The following is a 26,112-nucleotide window of genomic DNA, read 5'->3' as shown; positions in this document are numbered from 1 at the left end:
CTTATAGAAATATTCTCACTCACTCACTCATCTTCCACCGCTTATCCGAACTACCTCGGGTCACGCGGAGCCTGTGCCTATCTCAGGCGTCATCGGGCATCAAGGCAGGATACACCCTGGACGGAGTGCCAACCCATCACAGGGCACACACACACACTCTCATTCACTCACGCACTCACACACTACGGACAATTTTCCAGAGATGCCAATCAACCTACCATGCATGTCTTTGGACCGGGGGAGGAAACCGGAGTACCCGGAGGAAACCCCCGAGGCACGGGGAGAACATGCAAACTCCACACACACAAGGTGGAGGCAGGAATCGAACCCCCAACCCTGGAGGTGTGAGGCGAACGTGCTAACCACTAAGCCACCGTGACCCCACTTATAGAAATATTATTTGTTAAAATGAAATTTTATTTGTTTGGGACCTGTGACCTTATCCCCTAAATCATTCACATGAAGAGAAGTTGCTGCCTGCATTTCACATACAGCCTCGTCCTCGTCTCCTCTATCTACATTTGTGTCTCTGTTTTGTCTCTCTAAGCCTTCACAGTCAGCCTCTCTGTCCCTTTCTTCCCTGTCTTCACGTCATTCTGCTTCTCTTCATCTCCATGTACTATGATGAAACATGATATAGTATTAGCATGTCTAGTGTACAGAGACCATATAAAAAAATGACTCTCCTGTCTATTACTTCTCGTCATTATAAGCCTAGGCAATTTAATATCCATTAAAAGTCAAAGCAAGGGTAGACACACACTTTCACTTATCCTGGGATTAGGGGCTAAGTTTTGACACCCTAACACCTTTTATTATTTTAAATATTTTAAAATATATATTAAATGACTCTGTGACTCTGTTACTCTATAAGTCTTAGTGACTCTTTAACTCCTGACTCCTTGACTCTGTTAATTCATAACTCTTTGTGACTCTGTGACTTCATGACTATGTAATTCAGTGACTCTCTGACTTTGTTAGTTACTCTTTATTCACTCTATGACTCCTTATTCCTTGACTCAGTGACTCCTGATTTCTTGACTCTGTGACTCCCGATTCCTTGACTCTGTGACTCCTGATTAATTTGATTCTGTGATTCCTTTTTATCTTGACTCTGTGACTCCTGATTCCTTGACTCTATGACTCCTGGTTCCTTGACTCTGTGACTCCTGATTCCTTTGATTCTGTGACTCCTTTTTCCTTGACTCAGTGACTCCTGATTCCTTGACTCTGTGACTCCTTTTTCCTTGACTCAGTGACTCCTGATTCCTTGACTCTGTGACTCCTTTTTCCTTGACTCAGTGACTCCTGATTCCTTGACTCTGTGACTCCTTTTTCCTTGACTCAGTGACTCCTGATTCCTTGACTCTGTGACTCCCAATTCCTTGACTCTGTGACTCCTGATTAATTTGATTCTGTGATTCCTTTTTCCTTGACTCAGTGACTCCCAATTCCTTGACTCTATGACTCCTGATTCCTTTGAGTATCGGTTAATACTGTAACACGTTTTCGTGGGTAAGTACATGCTGTTAGTTACAGTACAGTGAAGCAACATGTTTTTGTGTGTTGCGCTTTAATTCTCAAATCTGATTGGTCAGTCCTTGTGCATTATGTTTGCGTATGGTTTCTATATTAACATTTCGGTCACAGGGACTTCACATGAATGTATGAAGAAAAAACTATTCTAATAATCAGATTTATAACTAAAACAATTATACTTTTTATTTATTTCAAAAAGTATAATTTTGTTTATGGTGATATTTTAGTTAGGAGATTTATTTAACCTTCATGTCAGGAGTCTCCAGTGTCAGCGCTTTGTAACAGACGTTACACAATTATTAAGACGTTAAATCGCACAACATGCTGTTTATTAATAAATGAAACCTGTTTATCGTGGGATTTAACAAAAAATATAACATCAAGGTCTGGAGTGTTTTTTCTCTTACTCAGAAACTTTTGCATTCATTTTATAATGTCTGATTATTATTATAATATTACAATATATAATATAATACATAATATACCCCGTGACCCGAGGTAGTTCGGATAAGCGGTAGAAAATGAATGAATGAATGAATATATAATATAATATTATAATAATTAGATACAAACATTAAAACTACATCTCATTAGAAGCACAACAAAAATAGGTTGTTGTATTAACCTTAAAATACATGGTGTTTGTTAATGATCTCACACACACACACACACACACACACTCACACACACACACAGCAATAAATAAAATAAATAAAACGTTGCATTTTAGATGTTACACAGCAGCTGTAAAATGCTCCTTCACTTCATGGCATCCTATCAGGTTTTGATGTGTTGTGCTAGCTGTTATACTGTTGTCTGTTATAATCACAATTGGTAAACTCTGTAGAAATACACTTTTTTGTAGCACAAATTATATATAAATGTATTCTTTATGTACACTGTTAAATATATACATTTTAATAGAAGGTTCATTTACTTCTTTTTTGCATTTTTGTATTTTATTTCTAAAACAAATTATTTGAGCAAATCTGATCATCTCAGTACAAAGCTAAAAGGCATCATGTGTGTACATTTAATTCTAAACAGGAGTAGGCATTTGATTAGTTTCCCTGACTGACTGACTTTTAATCTCTGTTTAATCTTCATCACCATTAAACCCAGCTGTATCATGTGGGTTAAAACATCGTTCTTGATCTTTATTTATTTTAGTTGAATATTTCTTTTGAAAGAAAAGCTGAATTTTATCAGATGTTAGTTATCAATTTTATCAGTTTATCAGATGTACCTGTGTAATACACACACTGATTAAATTATACTTTTTCTTTCTCTTATTTTTTTCTCAGCACTATATGTCCAAAGAGGCACTTCCTGGAGTGTGGTGTGTGTGCGAGTGTGTGTATGTTTGTATATGTGTGCGTTTTCACTGCAGTGTCTTTTCTTCTAACATTAACCCCAAAGACCACAACTGTTCTGTATACACCCCCCCAGAGCACGCACACACACACACACACACACACACACACACACACACACACACACACACACACACACACACAAAAGAAGGAAGAACACTGGAGAATCCTGAGGAATGCCATACAAATAGAGCACATATCTAGATGAGATCAGAACTTTTTGTGTTTTTTTAGGTCTCTGTGTGTTTCAGATGAAATGTTTGAACAGATTTTGTTCAGCTCTTCAAATCTTCAACACAAGAGGAAGTAACTTCAGAACTTTCCATTTCTAACCACTGACCTTCATGATGTTGATGAATGTTCCACCGTGGCCTGATTACACACACACTGATGTTTGGGTCTTGTCGAAAACACCGCTGTATGTGCTTACATTGCTCTTTGTTGTGAGAGTTATTCACCATGGTGAGGAAACACAGGTGACTACAAGCCTTTGGTATCGATTTAACATGTAAAAGCTCTGCGTCTCCATCTGAAGTCAGAAAAAGTTCATTTATTCAGTAAACTAAACCAGACACCTAAAACTCACCAGCGGTTACAATGCAGGCGACCCACAAGCTAGCAACATGTACTGTAGCATGTAAATTATTCTGAATTATTTTATTCAGTATGACCGAGCGACACGTCATGCTTCATTACAATTCATAAGTAATTTCATCAGAACCTCTGTTTAATATGTAAATTATCATTCGTGTCAATTATTTCAAATTATTCAGAAATATTCATATATATTCAGCAGTATGTAAATGACCAAGTAAATTATTATAAAAATAAATCATGTTATGTACGAAAACAAAGCAGTTTCTCCCCCAGACAGCACCATCACCAAGGTGAAGCACGGTGGTGGCAGCATCATGCTGTGGAGCTGCTTCTCTTCTAGTCATGATGGAGTGTATCATGGAAATCTCTAAATACCGATGACTCGGGCACAAAATCTTCAGGTTTCTGTTAGATAGCTAAAGATTAGGAAACATTTTACCTTCAAGCACAAACACAAGTGAACAAAGGAAGAGCTTCAAGAGAGGAAGATCGATCTAAATCCTATTAGAAACCTGTATAATAACCTGAAGTTGGCTGCATTATGCTTAACCAATGGGGTGTGCAAACTTATGCAACTGAGTTATTATGTAAGATTTTTCATTCTCTTTTTCCTCCATAATATTAAAATTAATATAGGTTTTTTTTTTTGCTTGAATGCTATTAGTTAAGAAGATTTATTTCTTCCCCACTGAATTTATAGGGGTGTGTAAACTTTTTCACAAAGTCATTGTTTATTATTCAAAATCTAAATTAATAAGCAATACGTAAATGATTCTAATTAATCTATTCATCAACAAATAAATTCATCCTTGCTGGTGAGATCTTATGCCTGAGCTTCTGCTACAGAGTTTTCAAAAAAGAAACAAATATCTTTTATTTAAATATTCATTTATTTAATAATAATAATTAGAAGAACAACAACAACAACAAAAACAACAACAACAACATGGACACTTTATTCTTTTATCTCTATAACAGAGCAATAAAGAAGAAAATCTTTAACTGAGAAACACATTTTCATGCACTAGATCAAACCCACACACACACACACACACACGCACGCGCACAGCTTTGACAGAAAAAAAACATTTAGATGCTATCACACACCAAACACTACTGCAGAAATACACACCTCGTGCGCTTCATTGTTAGCCTTGTTAGCAAAAAGCTAAAAAGAAAACAAGCCTTCAATTCCAGCATTGATGCTCAATTAGCCTCTATTTACTCTTGCACTGTTTAAATTCATAATATAATAGAGCTAATGGCTGGAAAGCTTGGCACAAGATTGGAAAATTTAATTTGTTTCAACCCACTTTGCAGTTAAACTTTGCTAAATGACACCAAACAGTACCAGCTCCTTACAAACGTTCATGGTGTTTGTAGGTAACAATTTATCTGTCTGGCTACAGACAAAAACAAGCAAACAAAAAATAAACCTTCTGACTGACAGTTTTTAATAAAATCCGCCTGCTAATAAAATGAGCACTTTCCTTTACTTTCCTTTATTTCACTTTCCCAGAGCAGCAGAGTCAAAGCTACTGTTTAATGATGTAAATTCTTTGCTAAACTGATTTCGATGCTCTTTAAATTGATTTGTGACACAAAACCCGTGTTCCACTGAAATGACCAACATTCTGCTCACGTTAGCTGGGGTTTCTGACTATATTTCCTGTTGGTTTGTTCCTCTTTATCTGTGTTATCACTTCTGAGCTGCTGCACATGTGGAACCGTCTGAGTCTGCAGACTGATTTTCGTCACTCCTCTGCAGATCGAAGTAGGACTCGTACACAGGAACCATATACTGTGGGGAAAAAAGAAACAATCGCAAATTTCAGCTAAACACATCAATAATAATTTAATGAAACTTAAACTCAGTTAAAAGTTAAACTCAGTCTCCCCTTTTTGTCAGACTAATGCTTACCATCAGTAGAAGGAAACCACCTGACCGATATTAATAACAATAAACCACAGACCTGATGTGTAGGAGGAGGTGATTATGAAAAGAATACACAGACACAGTTGACTATACCTCACATGCGAGGTACAGATCAATACTGGTCTCGTCCTCAGGACATCATCATCATTAGCACTGAGGTTTCTGAACCACTGTAACGGTGGCTAATTGGGAGAAATGATGTGCCTCCCTTTATTGTTTTTAGTGTTGTTCTGGACAGTGGATCAGGTGAAGCCTTTTAGTCAAAACTGCTCACTGCTTACATATGGAAAGACTGGTCAAATCAAGATCCCTAGGGTGTCTGCGGTATTGGCTTCTTATTCCAAGGGGCCAAGTTGAGTAACAACCAGATAAAAAAACACCAACTCCCATTTCCATCCATCCATCCATCCATCCATCCAATTTCTGTAACCCTTATCCTACACAGGGTCAAGGGGAACCTTTACCAGTGGATACAGTAGATAGGGTATCAACCCATTGCAGTGCACCCTTTAATTTTAGTAAAACAAATTTTTGATCGGGGGTCACGGTGGCTTAGTGGTTAGCACGTTCAACTCACACCTCCAGGGTTGGGGGTTCGATTCACGCCTCCGCCTTGTGTGTGTGAAGTTTGCATGTTCTCCCCATGCCTCGGGGGTTTCCTCCGGGTACTCCAGTTTCCTCCCCCGGTCCAAAGACATGCATGGTAGGTTGATTGGCATCTCTGGAAAATTGTCCGTAGTGTGTGATTGTGTGAGTGAATGAGAGTGTGTGTGTGTGTGTGTGTGTGTGCCCTGTGATGGGTTGGCACTCCGTCCAGGGTGTATCCTGCCTTGATGCCCGATGACGCCAGAGAGTTAGTTTGGATAAGCGGTAGAAAATGAATGAATGAGTGAATCTTTGATTTGGTGTCTAGACTTTATGACAGTGTGTTTTATTTCTAGGCAGATTAATTAGCATATACAGGAACTTTCCTGTTTAACCATATCAAGGAAGATAAAGACGCAGGTTAGTAGCTGAAACACTGGCCATGGACTGGCTGAATTTTTTGTCAAGGTCTCAAACACAACCTGCTACATTTCGCTGTAGCTTTTACGGATCCTGTCGAGGCAACTGAATTGCTTTTCCTTTGCTAGACTATATAACCTAAAGTTTGTGCACCCCTGAGCATCACACCCACATATCCTTGTCAACTAGGATAAACTCACTCACTCATCTTCTACCGCTTATCCGAACTACCTCGGGACACGGGGAGCCTGTGCCTATCTCAGGCGTCATGGCAGGATACACCCTGGACGGATTGCCCACACACACACACACACACACACACACACACTACGCACACACACTACGCACACACACTACGCACACACACTACGCACACACACACACACACACACACACTACGCGCACACACACTACGCACACACACTACGGACAATTTTCCAGAGATGCCAATCAACCTACCATGCATGTCTTTGGACCGGGGGCGGAACCCGGAGTACCCGGAGGAAACCCCCGAGGCACGGGGAGAACATGCAAACTCCACACACACAAGGTGGAGGCGGGAATCGAACCCCCAACCCTGTAGTTGTGAGGCGAACGTGCTAACCACTAAGCCACCGGGCCCCCCTAGGATAAACTCCTCTCGTCTCTTCTGGATATCTTTCCACTAGATGTTGGATTGTGTCTGTGGGATTAGTGTTTATTCAGCTACAAGAGCATTAATGAGACCAGAGTCAGATGTTGGGATTTAGAGGAGACTATCTCCCATCCCAGCAGTGTTCATTGTAGTTGAGTCAGAGTCACAGCTCTATGCAGGACACTCGTTTTCTTAAACTTTCTCCAATCATGTCCTCTACACCGTGTCTTCATGGAGCTCTCTGCTTTGTGTACAAATGTTTAAAAAACTCTTAGGTATTCCTAGGTGTTTCAAAAGGGGTCATTTGATGAACTTTACTCACAACAAGAACGGATCTTACCCACGGGAGAAGGATGTTGTGAAGATAATCATGAAACCATCTCACAGTGTTCTTACCCATTGTGTGGATCCTCTGGAAGTTCTTGAGCTGTCTCCGTCCTCGCTGTGTTCTGGTTCATCCCCTTCGCTCGGAGGCCCTTCCCTGATCACCACTCTCTCTACAACAGGAACACAGTTTTTTTTTTCAACACTTAGTACATACTGTACACTGTTATTTTATTCTTTCAATCCTTTCTGATAATATGGCTTAAAAGCATTTAATTTTCCTGCTGTGTATAAACGACCCCATCATCAATATTTTAACAGTGGACATAGACCAAAAAAAGCAGCTTTACAGGAATATATGAATTCAGGGGATAAATTATAATCATATTCATTTAGAGTTACCTTAAATCTAATATTAAATAGTTGTTAATAATAATTATTTATTATTTTTTATTTATTTATTTTGCACCAGTGAAAAAAAAAAGTAAAAATGACATTTTACAGCAAGGTGTATTTACTTTAAATGAAATGTTACACAGTCACGTTCGTATGCATACGTTTGTTATATATTCATAGCAAGACTATTTATAGGATGTTACATGTTGTATATTACCAAGCGAGTGAAAGTGATATTAGTGGCCAAGATCAGGTGTGTTAATAAAATCTATAGTGTATGTGGTGCAGCTGTTATCCAATGAGATCCTAACAGCCGTACAATGAGTCAGATGTGTGACGAGTTGTACCTGATTGTTTGGATCTTGTCTTCATCCACCACACACACACACACACGCAGATGGACAGAATGACCACAGCAGCCGATGCCGACCCCCCTACCGCCACCTCCAAGGATCCACTGCTTCTTGTTGGCGTTGTGGGTGAATTGGTCAGAGTTGTAGAGGTAACTGTGCCTGAGAGTCAAAGACAAGGTTCATCAGCTATTACACATCATTATCACGTCACATCCCCAAGGAAGCCTGCGCTCTGATTGGTCAGAAGGTGATTCATTTTCCAGAACAGCAGCTTTGATATTAGCGCAGGTTTACGTATATTAATACACTTGCTCTGATACCTTATTGTTTCCATAGCAACAGATATGTTCGAATAATTGTTGACATGGTAAAAAAAAGTATTTAATTAACGTGTATAAATGGATAAAAAATACAATAGGTTCGTTAACAAGCTACTAAATAATGAGTACTAATTATACTAAGATTACTAAACATTTTGTTCTGACAAGAGGAATTAAAAACTTGTAGACATGCTGTTAAATACTACTACTACTACTACTACTACTACTACTACTACTACTAATAATAATAATAATACTACTACTACTACTACTACTACTACTACTAATAATAATAATAATAATAATACTACTACTACTACTACTACTACTAATAATAATAATAATAATAATAATAATAATAATAATAAGTGTGATTGTCACTTGCGCAGTCATTTAATAAATAAGACAAAAAAAATTGTTTAAAAATAATAATAAAAATAAACTAAAACAAGTTAAAACGGATTTGAAACAGCGTGACATCTTAAATTAAAATTTAATTGATTTTTTTTATACTTACCCTACATGTATTATAATTATTAGTTTTCTTATTTATTTAAATGACTTTATATTTCCATTAATTTTAATTAAAATTGGAATGATACTCACCTTCTTCACTCTTGTTCTTGAATGTAACTTTTGTCTCTGTTCCATTTACATTCACCAAGCGAGGAACGTCTTGTGTAACTTGACAAATATAAAAGCCTTCATCATTTATTTCAGTGTTTTTTATGACTAATGTTGTACAGGATTTGTTGATGCAGGTTTCTGTGAATTTGTCAGTTTGGTTCAATTCAAGTTTCTGATTGTTTTTAAACCATTTCACTTTTACTCCATGATTGTTGCTGACATTGTAGCTGCAGATGATCTGAAGTTGTTCTCCTTCACTCAGTATAACTGTAGACGGAGACTGACTGACGGAAAAAGAGGAAACGGAACCTGGAAAAATAAATAAAAGAAGAAATCAGAAATTTGCAATGAAAATCAAGAAATACAAAGAAAGACATATAAAGAATTAAACACAAAATCATTGTTGATAGCAAAATGTTGATTACTGACACTGTTAACGCAAAATAGGGGGAAAAATATTTATGGAATAAAAGATAAAAGAATTTAACAATGAAATGAGGCAAAATAGATAAAAATAATCAACGGTTTATAAACTTCACTATAAACCTGTACATGGATTCATTTCTCTGATTACTGTGTATTACTCACACACACACACACACACACACACACACACACACACACACACACACACACACACACACACACTCTGTCTGAAATAACATTAACATTCAGTGTTAGTTGTAGTGTTAATGTTGAAATTCACTCTACTTTACTTTATTAACTCTTTATTAACTTGATTTTCTCCACAGCTCAAGACTCTGTTGTTAAAACATTTTACAGTTAAAAGACACTGAAGGCTTCATTAAAAATTTAAATTCACACATAAGATATAAATGACATGACTGAAATAAATAAATAAAAGAAATGAAATAGCCTAAAAGATAATAGCCTAAAATGTGTGAGAACGTTGAGATAGCTGTTTATTTCAGACTCACCCCAGGAACACAGACAGGAAGTGAGAAGCCCACAGAGCGTAGTGCAGAGACGCTGCATCTCTGAAAGCCCGTCACACACTGAACACTGTCTTAATGTTCAACCTCAGGCCATCTCACACACATACACACCCCACATATACACTTACACACACGATACTATCTTCGTGTTTTTCGAGGGTTTTCACACACTCTCACATCAAGACATGGGAACCGTTTTCCACTGTCGTCTGCAACAGACTGAACTCACACACACACACACACACACACGAACAAAAAACAGTGAAGACAAAAGACAGTGTAGGACAAAAGACAGCACAGGACAAAAGACAGTTCATGACAAAAGACAGTTCATGACAAAAGAAAGCACAGGACAAAAGACAGCACAGGACAAAAGACAGTGCAGGACAAAAGACAGTGCAGGACAAAAGACAGCACAGGACAAACGACAGCACATGACAAAAGACAGCACATGACAAAAGACAGCACAGGACAAAAGACAGTTTATGACAAAAGAAAGCACAGGACAAAATACAGCACAGGACAAAAGACAGTGCAGGAGAAAAGACAATGCAGGACAAAAGACAGCACATGACAAAAGACAGCACAGGACAAAAGACAGTGCAGGACAAAAGACAGTGCAGGACAAAAGACAGTGCAGAAAAAAGACAGTGAAGACAAAAGACAGTTTAAGGCAAAAGACAGTGCAGAAAAAAAGACAGTGCAGGACAAAAGACAGCACAGGACAAAAGACAGCACAGGACAAAAGACAGCACAGGACAAAAGACAGTGCAGGACAAAAGACAGTGCAGAAAAAAAGACAGTGAAGACAAAAGACAGTTTAAGACAAAAGACAGTGCAGAAAGAAAGACAAAAGACAGTTTAAGACAAAAGGCAGTTTAAGACAAAAGACAGTGAAGACCAAAGACAGTGCAGACAAAAGACAAGAAGACAACAATACAACACACAAAAGGCAACCTTTACATTACATTTGTATTACTATTACATACTACATATGTATTAATACTTTACATTACATTTGTACATTAAAGACAACCTTTACATTACATGTGTACACACACGCACACGCGCACACGCACACAGAGCATGACACTGTGCTCTAACGTGTTTATGTAGAGCAACAATTCTTTGTTTCAGATCCTCCGAGAGTTCTTTGCCATGTTGAACTTCCAGTGACCAGTATGAGAGAGTGAGAGCGATAACACCAAATAACACCTGCTCCCCATTTACACCTGAGACCCTGTAACACTGGGGAGAGAAAATGGCTTATTGGGCCCAATTTGGACATGTTCACTTTGGGGTGTACTTACTTTTGTGGCTGAACGCCCTGAGGGGGTTCTCAGGGTCAGAAACTAGCGAAGACCAAAGTGGCTGTAGAAAGGATGGTAAAGGCTAATCGATTCTGTACAACAATTAAACATAAATAACCAACAACAGTAATAACACAGCTGGACACAATACTTGTGTTGATTTCTCTTTACTGTGCTGTACAACGTGACATTAATCTTATTTACAATAATATATACAATAATATACAAAAGGGGTTTAGAACTACTACAACAGGAGGGACTGGACAATTGGTGGTGCCAAAGAAAAGAAACAAGCAGAAAATCAAAGCCAGCTTAACTAACACTGCATTATTATTATTATTATTATTATTATTATTATTATTATTATTATTATTATTATTATTATTATTATCTACAAACAATGAAACAGTGGAAACCAAATCCTAACTATGCTACACTTCCCTCGCTAACTAAAATACATGGGGAGGCACCGCCCCTTACCTAGGGTATCTAGACGCTTCTTCTTACCTCTTCCAGCCCCATACGTAGAACAATATTGTACACAAACAGTCTTAATAGCAACGCCTCAGTAACACCTAAATACACAGCAGAATCGATCACTTCCTTTACACAAGAACAACTTTTACGACACGCCAACCAACAACCCAGCAACGAGTAGACATGACGTTCACTCTTTTGTGAAAGACCTCTTCCATGTCGGTGTCCGTACGATGTGTCTCCTCCCTGCACAGACCGGGATTGGGTGAACTGCATCACACACACACACACACACACACACACACACACACACACACACACACACACACACACACACACACACACACACATACACACACAAACACACACACACACACACACACACACACAAACACACATACACACAAACACACACACATACACACACACACACACACACACACACACACACACACACACACACACACACACACACACACAAACACACATACACATGCACAAACACACACAAACACACATACACATGCACAAAGACAAACAAACACACACAAACACATGCACAAACAAACACACATACACATGCACAAACACACAAACACATGCACAAACACACACAAACACACACAAACACACATACACATGCACAAACACACACACATGCACAAACACACACACACACATACACATGCACAAACACACACACATGCACAAACACATGCACAAACACACAAACACACATACACATGCACAAAGACACACAAACACACAGCTATGTAAAATTCTATTCTGATAAGTTTTCTCTTGTATCATGTTTTTTATTTTTATTAATCTTTTATTAGTTCACTATTTCCACTTCTCTTTCTTTTTCTGATTCTTCACCCATCTCTTGCACTTCTATTTAATGTTCCAATTGTTCATCCCTCGCTTCATTTTCTTTTTTTTCCTGCTAACTCATTCTTCTTATCCTGTGTGTTTGTCCTTCTCTTTCATCCCTCCTTCTTTTCCTGCTAACTCATTCACCACCTTCACTTTTTCCTTCTTGTCCCGATTGTTCTTCCATCTCTCTCACTTCACTTCTTTGTCTGGGTTGTTCATCCGTCTCTTCCAATTTTTTTTCTTGTCCTGATTCTTTATCCCTTTCTTCCAATCTTCTTTGTTTTCCTGTTTGTTCATCCCTCTCTTCCATTTCTCTTTCTTTTCCTGTTAATTCATTCACTATCTCTATCTCTACTTTTCCTTCTTGTCCCGATTGTTCATCCCTCTCTTCCACTTGTCTTTCTTGTCCTGTGTGTTCGTCCTCCTCTTCCATCCCTCCTTCTTTTCCTGCTAACTCATTCACCAGCTCTTCTTTTCCTTCTTGTCCCATTTGTTCATCCCTCTCTTCCACTTGTCTTTCTTGTCCCGATTGTTCTTCCCTCTCTTCCACTTGTCTTTCTTGTCCTGTGTGTTCGTCCTTCTCTTCCATCCCTCCTTCTTTTCCTGCTAACTCATTCACCAGCTCTTCTTTTCCTTCTTGTCCCATTTGTTCATCCCTCTCTTCCACTTGTCTTTCTTGTCCCGATTGTTCTTCCCTCTCTTCCACTCGTCTTTCTTGTCCTGTGTGTTCTTCCTTCTCTTCCATCCCTCCTTCTTTTCCTGCTAACTCATTCACCAGCTCTTCTTTTCCTTCTTGTCCCATTTGTTCATCCCTCTCTTCCACTTGTCTTTCTTGTCCCGATTGTTCTTCCCTCTCTTGCACTCGTTTTTCTTGTCCTGTGTGTTCGTCCTTCTCTTCCATCCCTCCTTCTTTTCCTGCTAACTCATTCACCAGCTCTACTTTTCCTTCTTGTCCCGACTGCTCATCCCTCTCTCTCACTTCACCTCTTTGTCCCACTTGTTTGTCTCTCTCTTCTAGTTCTTGCTCCGTTTCTTCTTTCTCCTCCTCCATGACTAAGTTTTGCTCTTCTGCCCTTCGTCTTCCTTACAAACACAAACAAAGCAGTTTATCAGATATTTTTTCTGGTGAACTTTCACATGCCTGACATTGACATTTATTCTTCTCTCTCATTAACCACATTGTCGTAACCTTCATTTAGTCAGAACACTGAGACACTGAGAAACAATGAAACTACTAAATCTGGTCTGGACCTCATCCTTCTCATAGCTAGTTACAACCAAGAATAACCACAATATCACTTTATTCTCTACAATGAGGGAACTCTTAGACCTTTATGTTGCTACGCTAATCAGTTTAGCCATGTAGCTTCTTCTGTAGCTAGCTATATTTCTCTAAAAGAAAACTAGAGATGCTAACACTCAGCAAAATAATCAGATAACTGACAGATTTTTTTTTTTACTTAGGCCTGAGCTGTTCATTCAGATTCTTCGATTTGTTTTTGTTTTAGACAGTTTATTATTAATCTGGATTATTTATGGACTTTTCGTGGTATATAGTCACCTGATCTTAGCCGTCTGTTCTGTTTGTAATCTCTGTTAAGAAAGCACACGGCCAGCAGTAAGGTGATAAAGGGCACACACCGGATTGCAAAAATGACGAGTCCATTTCCTGCATTGGGGTCTGAGGGAAAAAGAAGACCGATTTACACTGGTGTTTACTTATTTGATATAGTGTACGTGTTTCTAGTTAAATTCACACAGCCAATCATCCTAATTTAAGTTGATTTATGATTATAAGGTTTCTTGAAAGCTTTTTAAATATTTTCTTGGTACAAAACTATATTACTATATTAAACAATATTAACTTTACTACTAATACTAATATTCCAGAAGTAATATAACATTTGGGGGGGCGCCGTGGCTTAGTGCTTAGCACATTCGCCTCACACCTCCAGGTTGGGGGTTCGATTCCCGCCTCCGCCTTGTGTGTGTGGAGTTTGCATGTTCTCGCCGTGCCTCGGGGGTTTCCTCCAGGTACTCCGGTTTCCTCCCCCGGTCCAAAGACATGCATGGTAGGTTGATTGGCATCTCTGGAAAATTGTCCGTAGTGTGTGAGTGTGTGAGTGAATGAGAGTGTGTGTGTGCCCTGCGATGGGTTGGCACTCCGTCCAGGGTGTATCCTGCATTGATGCCCGATGACGCCTGAGATAGGCACAGGCTCCCCGTGACCCGAGGTAGTTCGGATAGGCGGTAGAAGATGAATGAATGAATGAATGAATATAACATTTGTTATTGGATAATCTTTTATATATTCTTATATATATTGTTTTTATGTGCTCCAAGCTGTGAATTGAGACAGATTCAAAAGCTGTTCAACACTTTTAATAAAGACAAAGACAGAAATGGCTGAACCATCTGCCCACAGTGGGTGAGTTGACATCCCATGGAGAACAGCGTCGGTTGGTATCCTAGAATGCCGGAAGGGGATTCGCTTGGTTGCTAAGTGCAAAGTGAGTTCATACTCAACCCAGAGGAAGAACTATGACTAATCCTCCTGATTGTTCACCCAGAAACTTCACATAACATTCCCAATCTCCTGGTTGGCTCTTTCTTCCTGTCCATTAGCTGGGGAGTGGTCACCTGGGGTAAAGTTCAGAGCAACACCAAGTTCTTTTATAAATCCCCTAGATATGAGTTGAACTGAGCTGCCTTGTCACTCACAATGCCAAAGTACCTGAAGACATTGTTAAAGAGCAGTTCTGCAGTTTGAAATGCTGATGGTAGTAATCATCAATGATACCCATGATTATTGTATTTGTTACTGTATACAGGAATCAAGGATGAATCAGAGTGACTGATGAATTGAGGAGCAATCAGAGAAGAAAGCCGTCCCAGTTCCTGAAATCCATTCACGTGGCAGTCCTCAGTATCCGTAGAGTCTTGATCACTCAATCATCAAGAAAAAGTCCTCAAACAAAGGAACCAAAGTGGCATGGAATCCTGAAGTCCACCCATGTGAAAGTCCTCAGTATTTTTTATCTAAGGAGCTTTTTAACTACTTCCCTACCTTCTGGAAGTGCAGGAGAAAGGTCTTGTTGGAAGCCATGGATTCAGACCTTCCTCCCACACCACCATGGTCAATTTAAGCCCCTTGCCAATAAGTAGATTCAAGACGTGCAAGAGGTTTTTTAGCTTCAGCATCCCATAGAAACTGGCAAAATACAACAAGCACTGCAGCAAGAAGCCTTCACAGAGAGAGGAACCACCCGAGAACCTGGTGACAAGTGATGGTCTGCTGAGCAAAAAGATGGAGGCAAGAGACTATGCTATCATCCTGGAAATCCAGTCTGGCTAGGAACTATTCTATTCAGAAATGTGCAAGGGTGTAAGAAGCTGAGTCCCAGATACACTGGCACAAGGAAGCAGGAACGGGGTACTATAGATAAAAAGAGTTGCGTGGGCAATAGTGGCTCAAGTGGCTAAGGCTTTGGGTTCCTGATAGAAAGGTTGGTATTCAAGCCCCAGTACCTCCAAGCTGCTTCTGTTGGACCCTTGGAAAAGACTCCCTGCTCCACGGGGCTGTATCTTAGCTGACTCTGCATTCTGACCCCTAATTTGTAATCTGGGATATGTTTGTGGAAATAATCAAGTCAGATTGTGATGACTGACAATGTTACCTAAGTAGATGCTACTTTTTTTTTTTTAACTCTATACCACTATAAGTTATTATATATATATATATATATATATATATATATATATATATATATATATATATATATATATATATATATATATATATATATATGTATATTCCAGTAAAGCTATATGTAATCCTCTAACCTGCTTCCTATATAAAATATAAACAGAAATAATATGAGGAGAAATATAATTTTACTTACACAGTACATGGGGTGAGGTGATAAAAACTGGTCTGTCTGTCTGTGTAATAAGCTCTGATTAAAAAATAAACAATAAATATTATATTTAACATTTAACTGTATACTTTAACACTTTTAATACTTTTATACTGTTAACTTTATAAAAAAAAACTACAGTACAGCTGCAGGTATTATTACCAACACTGTTGTGTGGACATAGAGATACTGCCAACAGTGTTGGTGCACAAGCGCCCTCGTTTGGCCAGGGTGTGTAACTGCTGTTTAAAAGTTACCGATTCTAGAAATAAAATAAAATAAAATAAAATAAACCTATAAAGGCTATATGGGTGGGTGTGATAGCTCAGTGATTAAGATGTTGTGAGTTCAAACCCCTGGTCCACCAAGTGCCCACTGGTGGGCTTTTGAGCAAGGTCATTAACCCTCATTTGCTCAGTCTTTGTTTTTTAAAAAAAAAATAAAAAATAGACATGTAAAATTGTTTTATATCCACTTCCTGTTTCATAAAACAAAGCATCATGATTTAATTCTATAATATTTTTCTAATCCTTTCCTCAAGATTCTCATCCAGGGTGCTTTTATTGTCTTGTCATTTTAAACTTTAATAAATGATAAATTTGTGAGAAACACACTCACACTCACCATATTGTCTGTTGTACTCACCTTCTGCACTCTTGTTCTTGAATGTAACTTTTGTCTCTGTTCCATTTACATTCACCAAGCGAGGAACGTCTTGTGTAACTTGACAAATATAAAAGCCTTCATCATTTATTTCAGTGTTTTTTATGACTAATGTTGTACAGGATTTGTTGATGCAGGTTTCTGTGAATTTGTCAGTTCGGTTCAATTCAAGTTTCTGATTGTTTTTAATCCATTTCACTTTTACTCCATGATCGTTGCTGACATTGTAGCTGCAGATGATCTGAAGTTGTCCTCCTTCACTCAGTATAACTGTAGACGGAGACTGACTGACGGAAAAAGAGGAAACGGAACCTGGAAAAGGTCACAAAGGGATTAAAATAAGGAACAAAGAAATGAAATCATCACAAATTCTTTTGCAGTAGTAAAGACCACCACACACTCTGCAGACATACAGTACTGAATATAAAAATACACAGATAATTAGATTAGAACAAATAAAAATATAAATATTGAATAAAAATACTAAAAAACGACTGCAGGGATTAATATGTTTCAACAGGCAACAGGTTATTAAACCCTAACTGATGGGCTGAGTAGCTTTACATTAATCTATTACTGTAGTGTTTACACTCAAACAATAACTGTGTAAAAATACGAGATAATAACATTATAATAGATATGTATATTTCCAGAATAAAATGCGAATGGTGCTTGCTTTGACAAAACCCGGGGACGGACAGTGGACGGACAGGGTGCCAATACTTCCGGATGCAAGAGGATAGATAGTATATACAGTATTCTACAGTGGGATTGGGGGCTGTATTTTATCTGTTAAAAACATTGGGCTTTTTGACCAAATTTGATTTCATTAAAAAAGGAAACAAGGGACCTCCTGACTAACAGACCGCAAACAGTACGAGTGGGTAAACACTCTCACTCTCAGCACTGGTGCCCCCCAGGGTTGTGTTCTGAGCCCCCTGTGTACTCACTGTACACGTACAACTGCATGGCCAAATCCAATTCCACCACCATAATCAAGTTTGCTGAGGACACAGTTGTGGTGGGCCTGATCTCCAACAACGATGCACAAGGAGATTAAAAACCTGGAGACTTGGTTTCATGAGAACATATATATTGATAGATTGCAGCATGAAATGAACAGAATTGGAAGCTATTTTGACTCACGTCTGTGCTAATAAAACATTTAATAGTAATAATAATAATAATAATAATAATAATAATAATAATAATAATAATAATAATAAGCTAGATTAATGTTTATGGGTGTGTGTGGTTCTTAATTTTTTTTTATCTTTATTTAATCAGAAATATAAATGACTTTTTTTCACTAAATATCACTCTTAGTCCCTGACCAAGTGAAATAGCACTAGGATGTGTTCCTAAATGATCTCACTGTAAAAACAAGCTAGAGAAAGAAAAAAAAATCCTTAAACTCTACAGATTAGTCTGGATATAAAAGTGCAAATCCATGCAGATTATATGACTCTATACAGACTGAATGATCAGAATGTATGGTTAGGTCGATTAAATGGAATTTATAATAGTTTCGTCTTTTAATGTGTTAATTTACACCAAACATTTTTTCCATTTCATAGGATTATCATTGCTACCAGATTTTCTGTTCAATGCCTCACAATAATTATTTATTTTATTCAGTTTTATTTGTATAGCATTTTTGACAATGGACAAATATATCAATTTAGGATATAAGTTTTCAATATATAAATGTATTCCTAATTCCTAAATTTATTCCTAATGAGCGAAAAGGAAACCGGACTCGTCTGTATGATGCCGGAGAGCAGGAATATAAATCATTATAAACACCAGAGAATGGGATTGTTCACTCGGGTGCTACTGTGTGATACTGTCAACAGAAATCTTTAGATTATCACAGACCAAACATTTCTGCATAAATATGTTCACCTCCACATCTCCAGGCCATAGTGTGTGATGATTATGGTGCCAATGTGACACTGATGAAAAGCAAAAACACTGAAAAAGGAGTAAATGCAGATTGTGTGCTAGCTTACAAAATGCTAAAGGTCTTTAGAAATGAAAGTGTGAAAAAGGAACTATTCTGTTCAAAACAACTATAAAGAAAATTCAATTAAATTCATGTCAAATAAAAAAAAAAACAGACTTGTTCACTTAATTTATTAAATATATACATTATAATTAAATAAATTATAATTTAATTAATTATTTAAAGAATTGAAGTTGTGCTTAAATAAAAAAATTCTGTTGTACTGTGAGGTACAAGCTAAAATATAAGAACATTTAAAAATTAGCCCCAAAAGACGCAATACAAGGAACATAGGCAAACACTGAAGAATTCAAATTCGTTAAAAAAAATAATAAAGTTAAAGAAAATAAAAAAGGTAAATTAAACAAACAAACAAACAAACAAACAAACAAATAAATAAATAAATTCAGATAAATAGCTTAATAATATCACTACTACTGCAAGTAAATGATTATTATTACACAGTAGTTTATATTTATCATGAATTAATCAAAAAAGAAACATTTCTATTATTTTTGTTGTCATTATTTTTTAAATAATGACAACAAGAAAGAGAATAAGATGATATTTTTTTCTTACAACTAACAAAACCAGTAAATTCCATCACTTCTGGTATATTCTGTATGTGATGATCATTTCTAATATTTCTAATATCTAATTACGAAGGGAAAATGAATGAGTTTAAGACTAAAGAAAATGTGAGATACATTTTTGTGTGAGTAATTTTATGTAATCAGACTCACCACATACACAGGAAATAAAAAGGCCCCCGAGTAGAACACAGAGATGCTGCATGTTTGAAAGCCTATCACACTCTGCTATTACACAGAGATTCTGTTTCATTTCACACATACACACACACACACACACACACACACACACACAAGGATTTTTACATCGTAGAGACTAGTGATAGGAGAGATATTATATGTTCACATTCATGCATCAGGGCTGACCACAAAACTTGCTCCAGCCTGACCTTTGTTCCTGTTTATCAGATAAACTGAAGTACAAAAAATGCAAAATAACTTCATAGAAAAGCCATAAAGACAGATTTTATTTGATCTACAACCATGTATGGTTTAATGAAGTTCTTTAAAAAAATTTCTAAGGACACAGGAAGAAACAGGTGTATGAGTTTCAGAGCTCCTTTTTTATCTTTAGTTTTATAAGAATACACAAAATAATTTTCAGCATGTTCTGGCTCATACTGAATAATAAACCAATCAGAAGCTCTAGGAATAATAATAATAATAATAATAATAATAATAATAAGAAGAAGAAGAAGAAGAAGAAGAAGAAGAAGAAGAAGAAGTGGAGTGGGGAGGGTTTAAGGGCTTTGCTCAGGGCCCCAACAGTTGATCCCTGATCTTCCGTTCAACAAACCAGAGCCATAACCACTTGTGCAATCAGTGCCCCATGAGAACACCTGCCCAATGAGAAAGGTGCTAATCAACTCATTAGGTCTAATTCCGGACATCTTAACAGTTCAGTAAGAAGATTGGATGAACATTGACTTGACTCGTAGAGCGGTTTCAGTTCACCTTATCGTCATAGTCATCATAGTCTCCCAGTCCCAGAGTCACTGAGCCATTGAACAGCTTCAGAGTGATCCCAGTTGTACAAATCATGAAGAAGGATATAATCTGTGGGTTCTGTGTGAAATACTGCCACCATAATGCCATACTCTGGTTTGCTGCCCTACACTGTTCACCCCCTTGACCAAGTTGTAGTTCTAAATAGTTCAGCTGATGGACCAGTGCAGTGTTTATCAACAGTCATACCCTTTGGGGTCTGTAGGGTAACAGTCATACCCTTTGGGGTCTGTAGGGTAACAGTCATACCCTTTAGGGTCTGTAAGGTAACAGTCATACCATTTGGAGTCTGTAGGGTAACAGTCATACCCTTTGGGGTCTGTAGGGTAACAGTCATACCCTTTGGAGTCTGTAGGGTAACAGTCATACCCTTTGGGGTCTGTAGGGTAACAGTCATACCCTTTAGGGTCTGTAAGGTAACAGTCATACCTTTTGGGGTCTGTCAGCCACCTTTAATGCAGCAGATGCTGGTGAAGGACCGTTGCATGGTGTGTGTATGTTCAGATCCAAATACTGCTGCTTGCTCAGCCCTTGAGCAAGGCTATTAATCCTGAAATGCCCTATTAATGACAAAAAATGTAAGTCACCCTGGATAAAAGTGTCTGCGATATGCTGTGTAAATGCGCCTTGTGTCAATGTTCAAACACCTCTTATATCATATACCCCGAGACATGCCATAGTAGAGCAGTTAGCAGGCCTGTGGTAACACTGGCCAAGTTGTGTTATTATTTTTTGGAATCTTTGGACTAGTCTTTGGAGAGCAGGACTTAATTAAGTCTTGTTCTCAGATCAGCAGTGTACCGAATTTCACTTTATATTTACATTTACAGCATTTGGCAGACGCCCTTATCCAGAGCGACGTACATAAGTGCTTAAATCTCTAACATTGACTTTAACTCTGTGAAGGCCTTCCAGATTATTATTTAATTTTTTTTTTTACATCTATAACACCTCAAGTCATACAATCGGTTCGTAATTCATATGGGGAGAACCCTGGAATCAAATCTGTCAAGGTGTGTTATGTTCTCTAGAATACTGACAAGTATGTAGTATGTCCTAACTTAGGGAAGCTTGTGTTGTGTCAGGAATCTGAATCACTGACTGCACAACATCAGGACAGCTGCCCAGGCCTTAAGTCAGTGAGGTAGCAGTATAGAGGGAAAGACGGGGTGGAAGGGATTCAGAGGGTGGGAACCGTCACTTGTGTCGGTCCTCACTGAGGCTGTAGAGAGGGACTCTGTACCGGACTGTTGGCTACCACTGCACTGCAATTTTTTGTCATGGACTGAGATGTGAACAGTTTCGTGTTGGAGTTTGGGTTGTTGGCAGACGGCTGACTTTTAAGATGGACCATGAAACAACACTTATTATGTATGTGTTATACTATTATGTAACTGTTATACTACAGTTGCAACTAGATTTGTAAAGTTTGTCGCAACAAACTTTGATGTTGGCTTTGACGAGGCAAGTATTTGCAAAGGCCGGTGCTTTTTGGAGGCGAGTGGACATAAGGGTCAGTGTTTCTTTTGGAGGCAGGTGGACAGAAAGATAGGGTGCCAAAACATTTGGAGGCAAGTGGAGACGAGCAAGTGACATCATCTGAATACTCCTGAGGAAGTTCCCCTCATTGGGCTGACTGTTTTGATATGTCACATGTTCATGTTGTGCTAATTTTTGATGATTTTCACGTGACATCAACAGAATACACGTGAGGAAGTTCCCCTCATTGTTCTGAGTGTTTTGATATGTCACATGTCCATGTTGTAAAAAGTTTTTTGATTTTGCATATTTTGGGGGCAGGGCTGCGGCACAACCCGAAGGCCAGTCGGTACACCAATTTAAACCTTTGTTCAGAGTATCACCCTAAAGGAGCTGGCCGAGTTTGGTGTAGACAGTTCAAAAGCTATTATAAACCTCCAAAGTTTATAATGGGAGTCTATGGGAAAAAAGGCCACTTTGAGACCTGGTACCGGAAGTACCGGTACTCGGATCGCTTACAAAAGTAGCGCAGGACTTCCATAAATCAGCTTATTCTAGAACTATTCAACATGTTCATCCAGGTCTTCTTGCTCAAGTCTCCTTCTTGCCCGTTATTTCATTCACCACTTCCACTTCTCTTCCCTGTTCTGTTTCAGTCCTCTCATTCACTTCTCTTTCCTCTGCTGTTAATTCCTTTTCAGTTTCCGCTCCTCTTTCCGGTCCTAGCTGTTTATTTCTCTTTTCTTCTTTTCTGTCTTGTTCCCGATGTTCTTGTCCATTTTGTTCATTCTCCTCCACCACCAAGGCTTGCTTTCCTGCTGTTTTTGGAATTAGGAACACATACCCAGAAGATTATTGTTAAAATTGTATCTGATATTGTTGAACTGTGACATCTGACATCTACATTATCATTAGTGTATCTAGTTAGTGTCAGAGAGACTGCACTGTTCTTGTTAAATGAGCATTTTTTTCTACTAGATCTGACCTTGATTAAAGGTGGGGTCTCCGTTGTTTGAAAGCCAGTGTTGACATTTGAAATCACCAAAACAAACACGCCCCTAACCCAAATGGGTCCCACCCCTGTATCGATAGCTCCGCCCACACATACATACGTAACCCAGGCAACTAATGGAAAGAAATGTGTCTTTATCATAGCTGAAGGGAAGAACAATACGATTGCAGATAAACAAACAAGCAAAAATGACACACAAGCATAATCATGTAAAGGACAAAGACATATATTAGTTCTGTGTAACAAAGCAAAACCAACGTTACTCACCTATCGAGAAGGAAAAAAGCGCCTCGGCGTCTTAAGTAAAGTTGGTCACATATTCACAGATTGGAGTTTCCCCGAGTCAATAACTCCTGAGCTAAACGCTGTTACTACACAAAACACGGTTGTAGCTGCATCTCTACATTACTACGATAGAAAAGAGGTGTTATTTGTGTAGTAACAGTGTTTATCTCAGGAGTTATTGACTCAGGAAACTCCAATCTGTGAATATGTGACCAACTTCCTGCTCCTTCAGTTCTCTCCAGCGCTGGAAAGCTGATCCTATATTAACACGTCCTACTTCTTACCTTATCGTAAGCCTTTCTTCGCTTTCTTTCTTTGTTTTTATCCTCCATGTCAATGTTAAAACCGCTTTCTGATAATGTCACACATGCGCACTGAACACTCTCTCCGCCCATATCGACAAGACACACCCCTTTCTGCTCATTGGCTACACATTAGTTTTGAATTTGTTTTGTTTGTCATCCTGACTCAGTTTTCTAAAGCATTTCTCAAACAACAGAGACCACACCTTTAACTTGAGCTAACTAGACACCAATCATCTCTCTCTCTCTCTCTCTCTCTCTCTCTCTCTCTCTCCCTCTCTGACACTATTATGTGGTTTTGTCATGCAGCCTGTGGTTTAGCGAGTTACATTTCTCTGAGAGATGCTAACGTAGCTTAGGTAACTACTCAGCTTTTTTGCACTTGTCTTTTTTCCTCCTCACCTGATCTTTTTGGGGGTTTATTTGTTTTGTAGCTGTTAAGAAAGCAGACGGCCAGCAGTAAAGTGATGAAGGGCACACAACGGATTGCAAAAATGATGGGTCCGTTTTCATTAACTTCTTTAGCAGGCCCTGGTATGGAAAAACAAAGCTTCAAAAGTGCAAAAGCTCAAAGTGCAATGTATAAAGTGTAGAGACGATGAGGTTGTTATCAACAGAGCAAACGGCTTCAGTATATATCAGTACAGATTCCTCTATACCTCTGTAGAACGTATGTGGGGTTCTGGTTGAGGCCACAGAAACTGGTTTGGTGGTTGCAGTCACTGGCTCTGGTTTAAACAATAGAAAATTCTATTAATATTAACAAGTAATTAGTATTAATGAGTCAGTCAAACTCTATAATACCATGAAAGCTATTATGTAAACATGATCACTTTACATTCTACACTGCTAGGCTAATACTGTGCCTCTATTCACTCTACTTTAGCACCATATTTACCTATACAGGTTCTGCTGTACTCACACCATGGGCCTATATTAACAGTTTAACACTAAAGATACTGCTCTATACCTCTACTACAATTTACTACTATGCTCTACTATATGGCTCTCAAACTAGAGGCCATGACCCAGTGTGATGTCACTGTATTTATAAATGAAATCACCTCTTTTGCTTCATATAATCATTTTACTAAATTAATATTGGACATAAATACAGCTAAATATTTGGACATAAATTACAACAAAATTAATATTGGATTTAAGCGCTAATGTTTTAAAATATTACTAACCCTATACAAACCCTATACTAACCCAATACTAACCCTATACTAACCCTATACTAACCCAATACTAACCCAATACTAACCCAATACTAACACTATACTAACCCTATACTAACACTGTATAATTACAGATAATAACTAAACTATACTAATACATTAAAACTACAAGCCATACTATACTGACCTATATATCTGTAAATATTCCTCTGTTACACTAACACCATATAACTACAGATTGTACTACACTAACACTATACTAACACTACACTAACACCATATAACTACAGATTGTACTACACTAACACTATACTAACACTACACTAACACTATACTAACACTATATAACTACATATTGTACTAAACTAACACTTCAGTAACACTAACAAATTATAACTACCACTATAGACACTACACTGTGATAATACACTAACACCACACTAACACTATACTAACACTACACTAAAACCATATCAGTACAGATTGTAATACACGAACAGAATACTAACACTGCACTAACACCATATATCTACAGATTGCACTACACTAACACTTCAGTAACACTAACAAATTATAACTACCACTATAGACACTACACTGTGATACTAAAATCTTACAGATGTACTATACTAACATATACATATGTGTTATATCTCTTTAAAAATAACTCTGCTATATTAACACCATACTAACTTCTGTACTAAAACTATACTGCTATAGATATTACACTGCTGTAATGGTTTATAACTACATTTTGTACTACACTAACACTATACCTTTCTGCTACACTAACGCTATAGTGCTAAAGACACCAGGATATAGAAACTAGAGCAGTATATATAACTGTGTCCCAGTGTAGATGAAACTTACCTGGTGTACTGGGTGAGGCAGTAGAAACTGGTCTGATGGTAGTAACCAGCTCTGATTGAAACAATGCAAGATAATATTAA

At 38.0% G+C, this 26,112-nt stretch overlaps 3 protein-coding genes across 4 annotated transcripts in view; all 3 read right to left on the bottom strand.

Moving 5' to 3' along the window:
- Positions 1–4,380: 4,380 nt before the first annotated feature.
- LOC132848055 (uncharacterized) lies at positions 4,381–10,149 on the bottom strand. Of its 2 annotated transcripts, none has more exons than XM_060873568.1 (5): positions 10,043–10,149; positions 9,084–9,413; positions 8,152–8,316; positions 7,481–7,581; positions 4,381–5,310 (listed from the first exon to the last, which is right to left on the bottom strand). In XM_060873568.1, exons 1-5 carry the CDS (start codon positions 10,098–10,100, stop codon positions 5,209–5,211), a joined length of 756 nt encoding a protein of 251 aa, XP_060729551.1. In that variant the 5' UTR covers positions 10,101–10,149; the 3' UTR covers positions 4,381–5,208. The 2 variants fall into 2 exon arrangements, with proteins under 2 accessions (XP_060729551.1, XP_060729552.1); XM_060873569.1 differs by having other exon boundaries at positions 10,058–10,121.
- Positions 10,150–11,818: 1,669 nt separating this feature from the next.
- LOC132848054 (cilia- and flagella-associated protein 251-like) lies at positions 11,819–20,167 on the bottom strand. Its single transcript, XM_060873567.1, has 5 exons — positions 20,052–20,167; positions 17,286–17,615; positions 16,626–16,679; positions 14,285–14,404; positions 11,819–13,806 (listed from the first exon to the last, which is right to left on the bottom strand). The coding sequence occupies exons 1-5, from the start codon at positions 20,158–20,160 to the stop codon at positions 12,860–12,862; spliced, it is 1,560 nt and encodes a 519-aa protein (XP_060729550.1). The 5' UTR covers positions 20,161–20,167; the 3' UTR covers positions 11,819–12,859.
- A 1,691-nt stretch (positions 20,168–21,858) lies between these two features.
- The window catches only part of LOC132848053 (uncharacterized), a 6,157-nt gene continuing 1,903 nt past the window's right edge, over positions 21,859–26,112 (bottom strand). The window contains exons 3-6 of the mRNA XM_060873566.1: positions 26,033–26,083; positions 24,641–24,709; positions 24,384–24,512; positions 21,859–23,200 (exon numbers count right to left, since the gene is read on the bottom strand). Of these exons, the coding sequence (XP_060729549.1) occupies positions 22,974–23,200; positions 24,384–24,512; positions 24,641–24,709; positions 26,033–26,083 (476 nt within the window). The 3' untranslated portion in view covers positions 21,859–22,973. The remainder of the gene's footprint in view (positions 23,201–24,383; positions 24,513–24,640; positions 24,710–26,032; positions 26,084–26,112) is intronic.

The sequence above is a fragment of the Tachysurus vachellii genome, chromosome 7 (genome assembly GCF_030014155.1).
Source record: "Tachysurus vachellii isolate PV-2020 chromosome 7, HZAU_Pvac_v1, whole genome shotgun sequence".
Classification (NCBI taxonomy): domain Eukaryota; kingdom Metazoa; phylum Chordata; class Actinopteri; order Siluriformes; family Bagridae; genus Tachysurus; species Tachysurus vachellii.
This window is presented reverse-complemented; position numbering and strand designations above follow the sequence as displayed.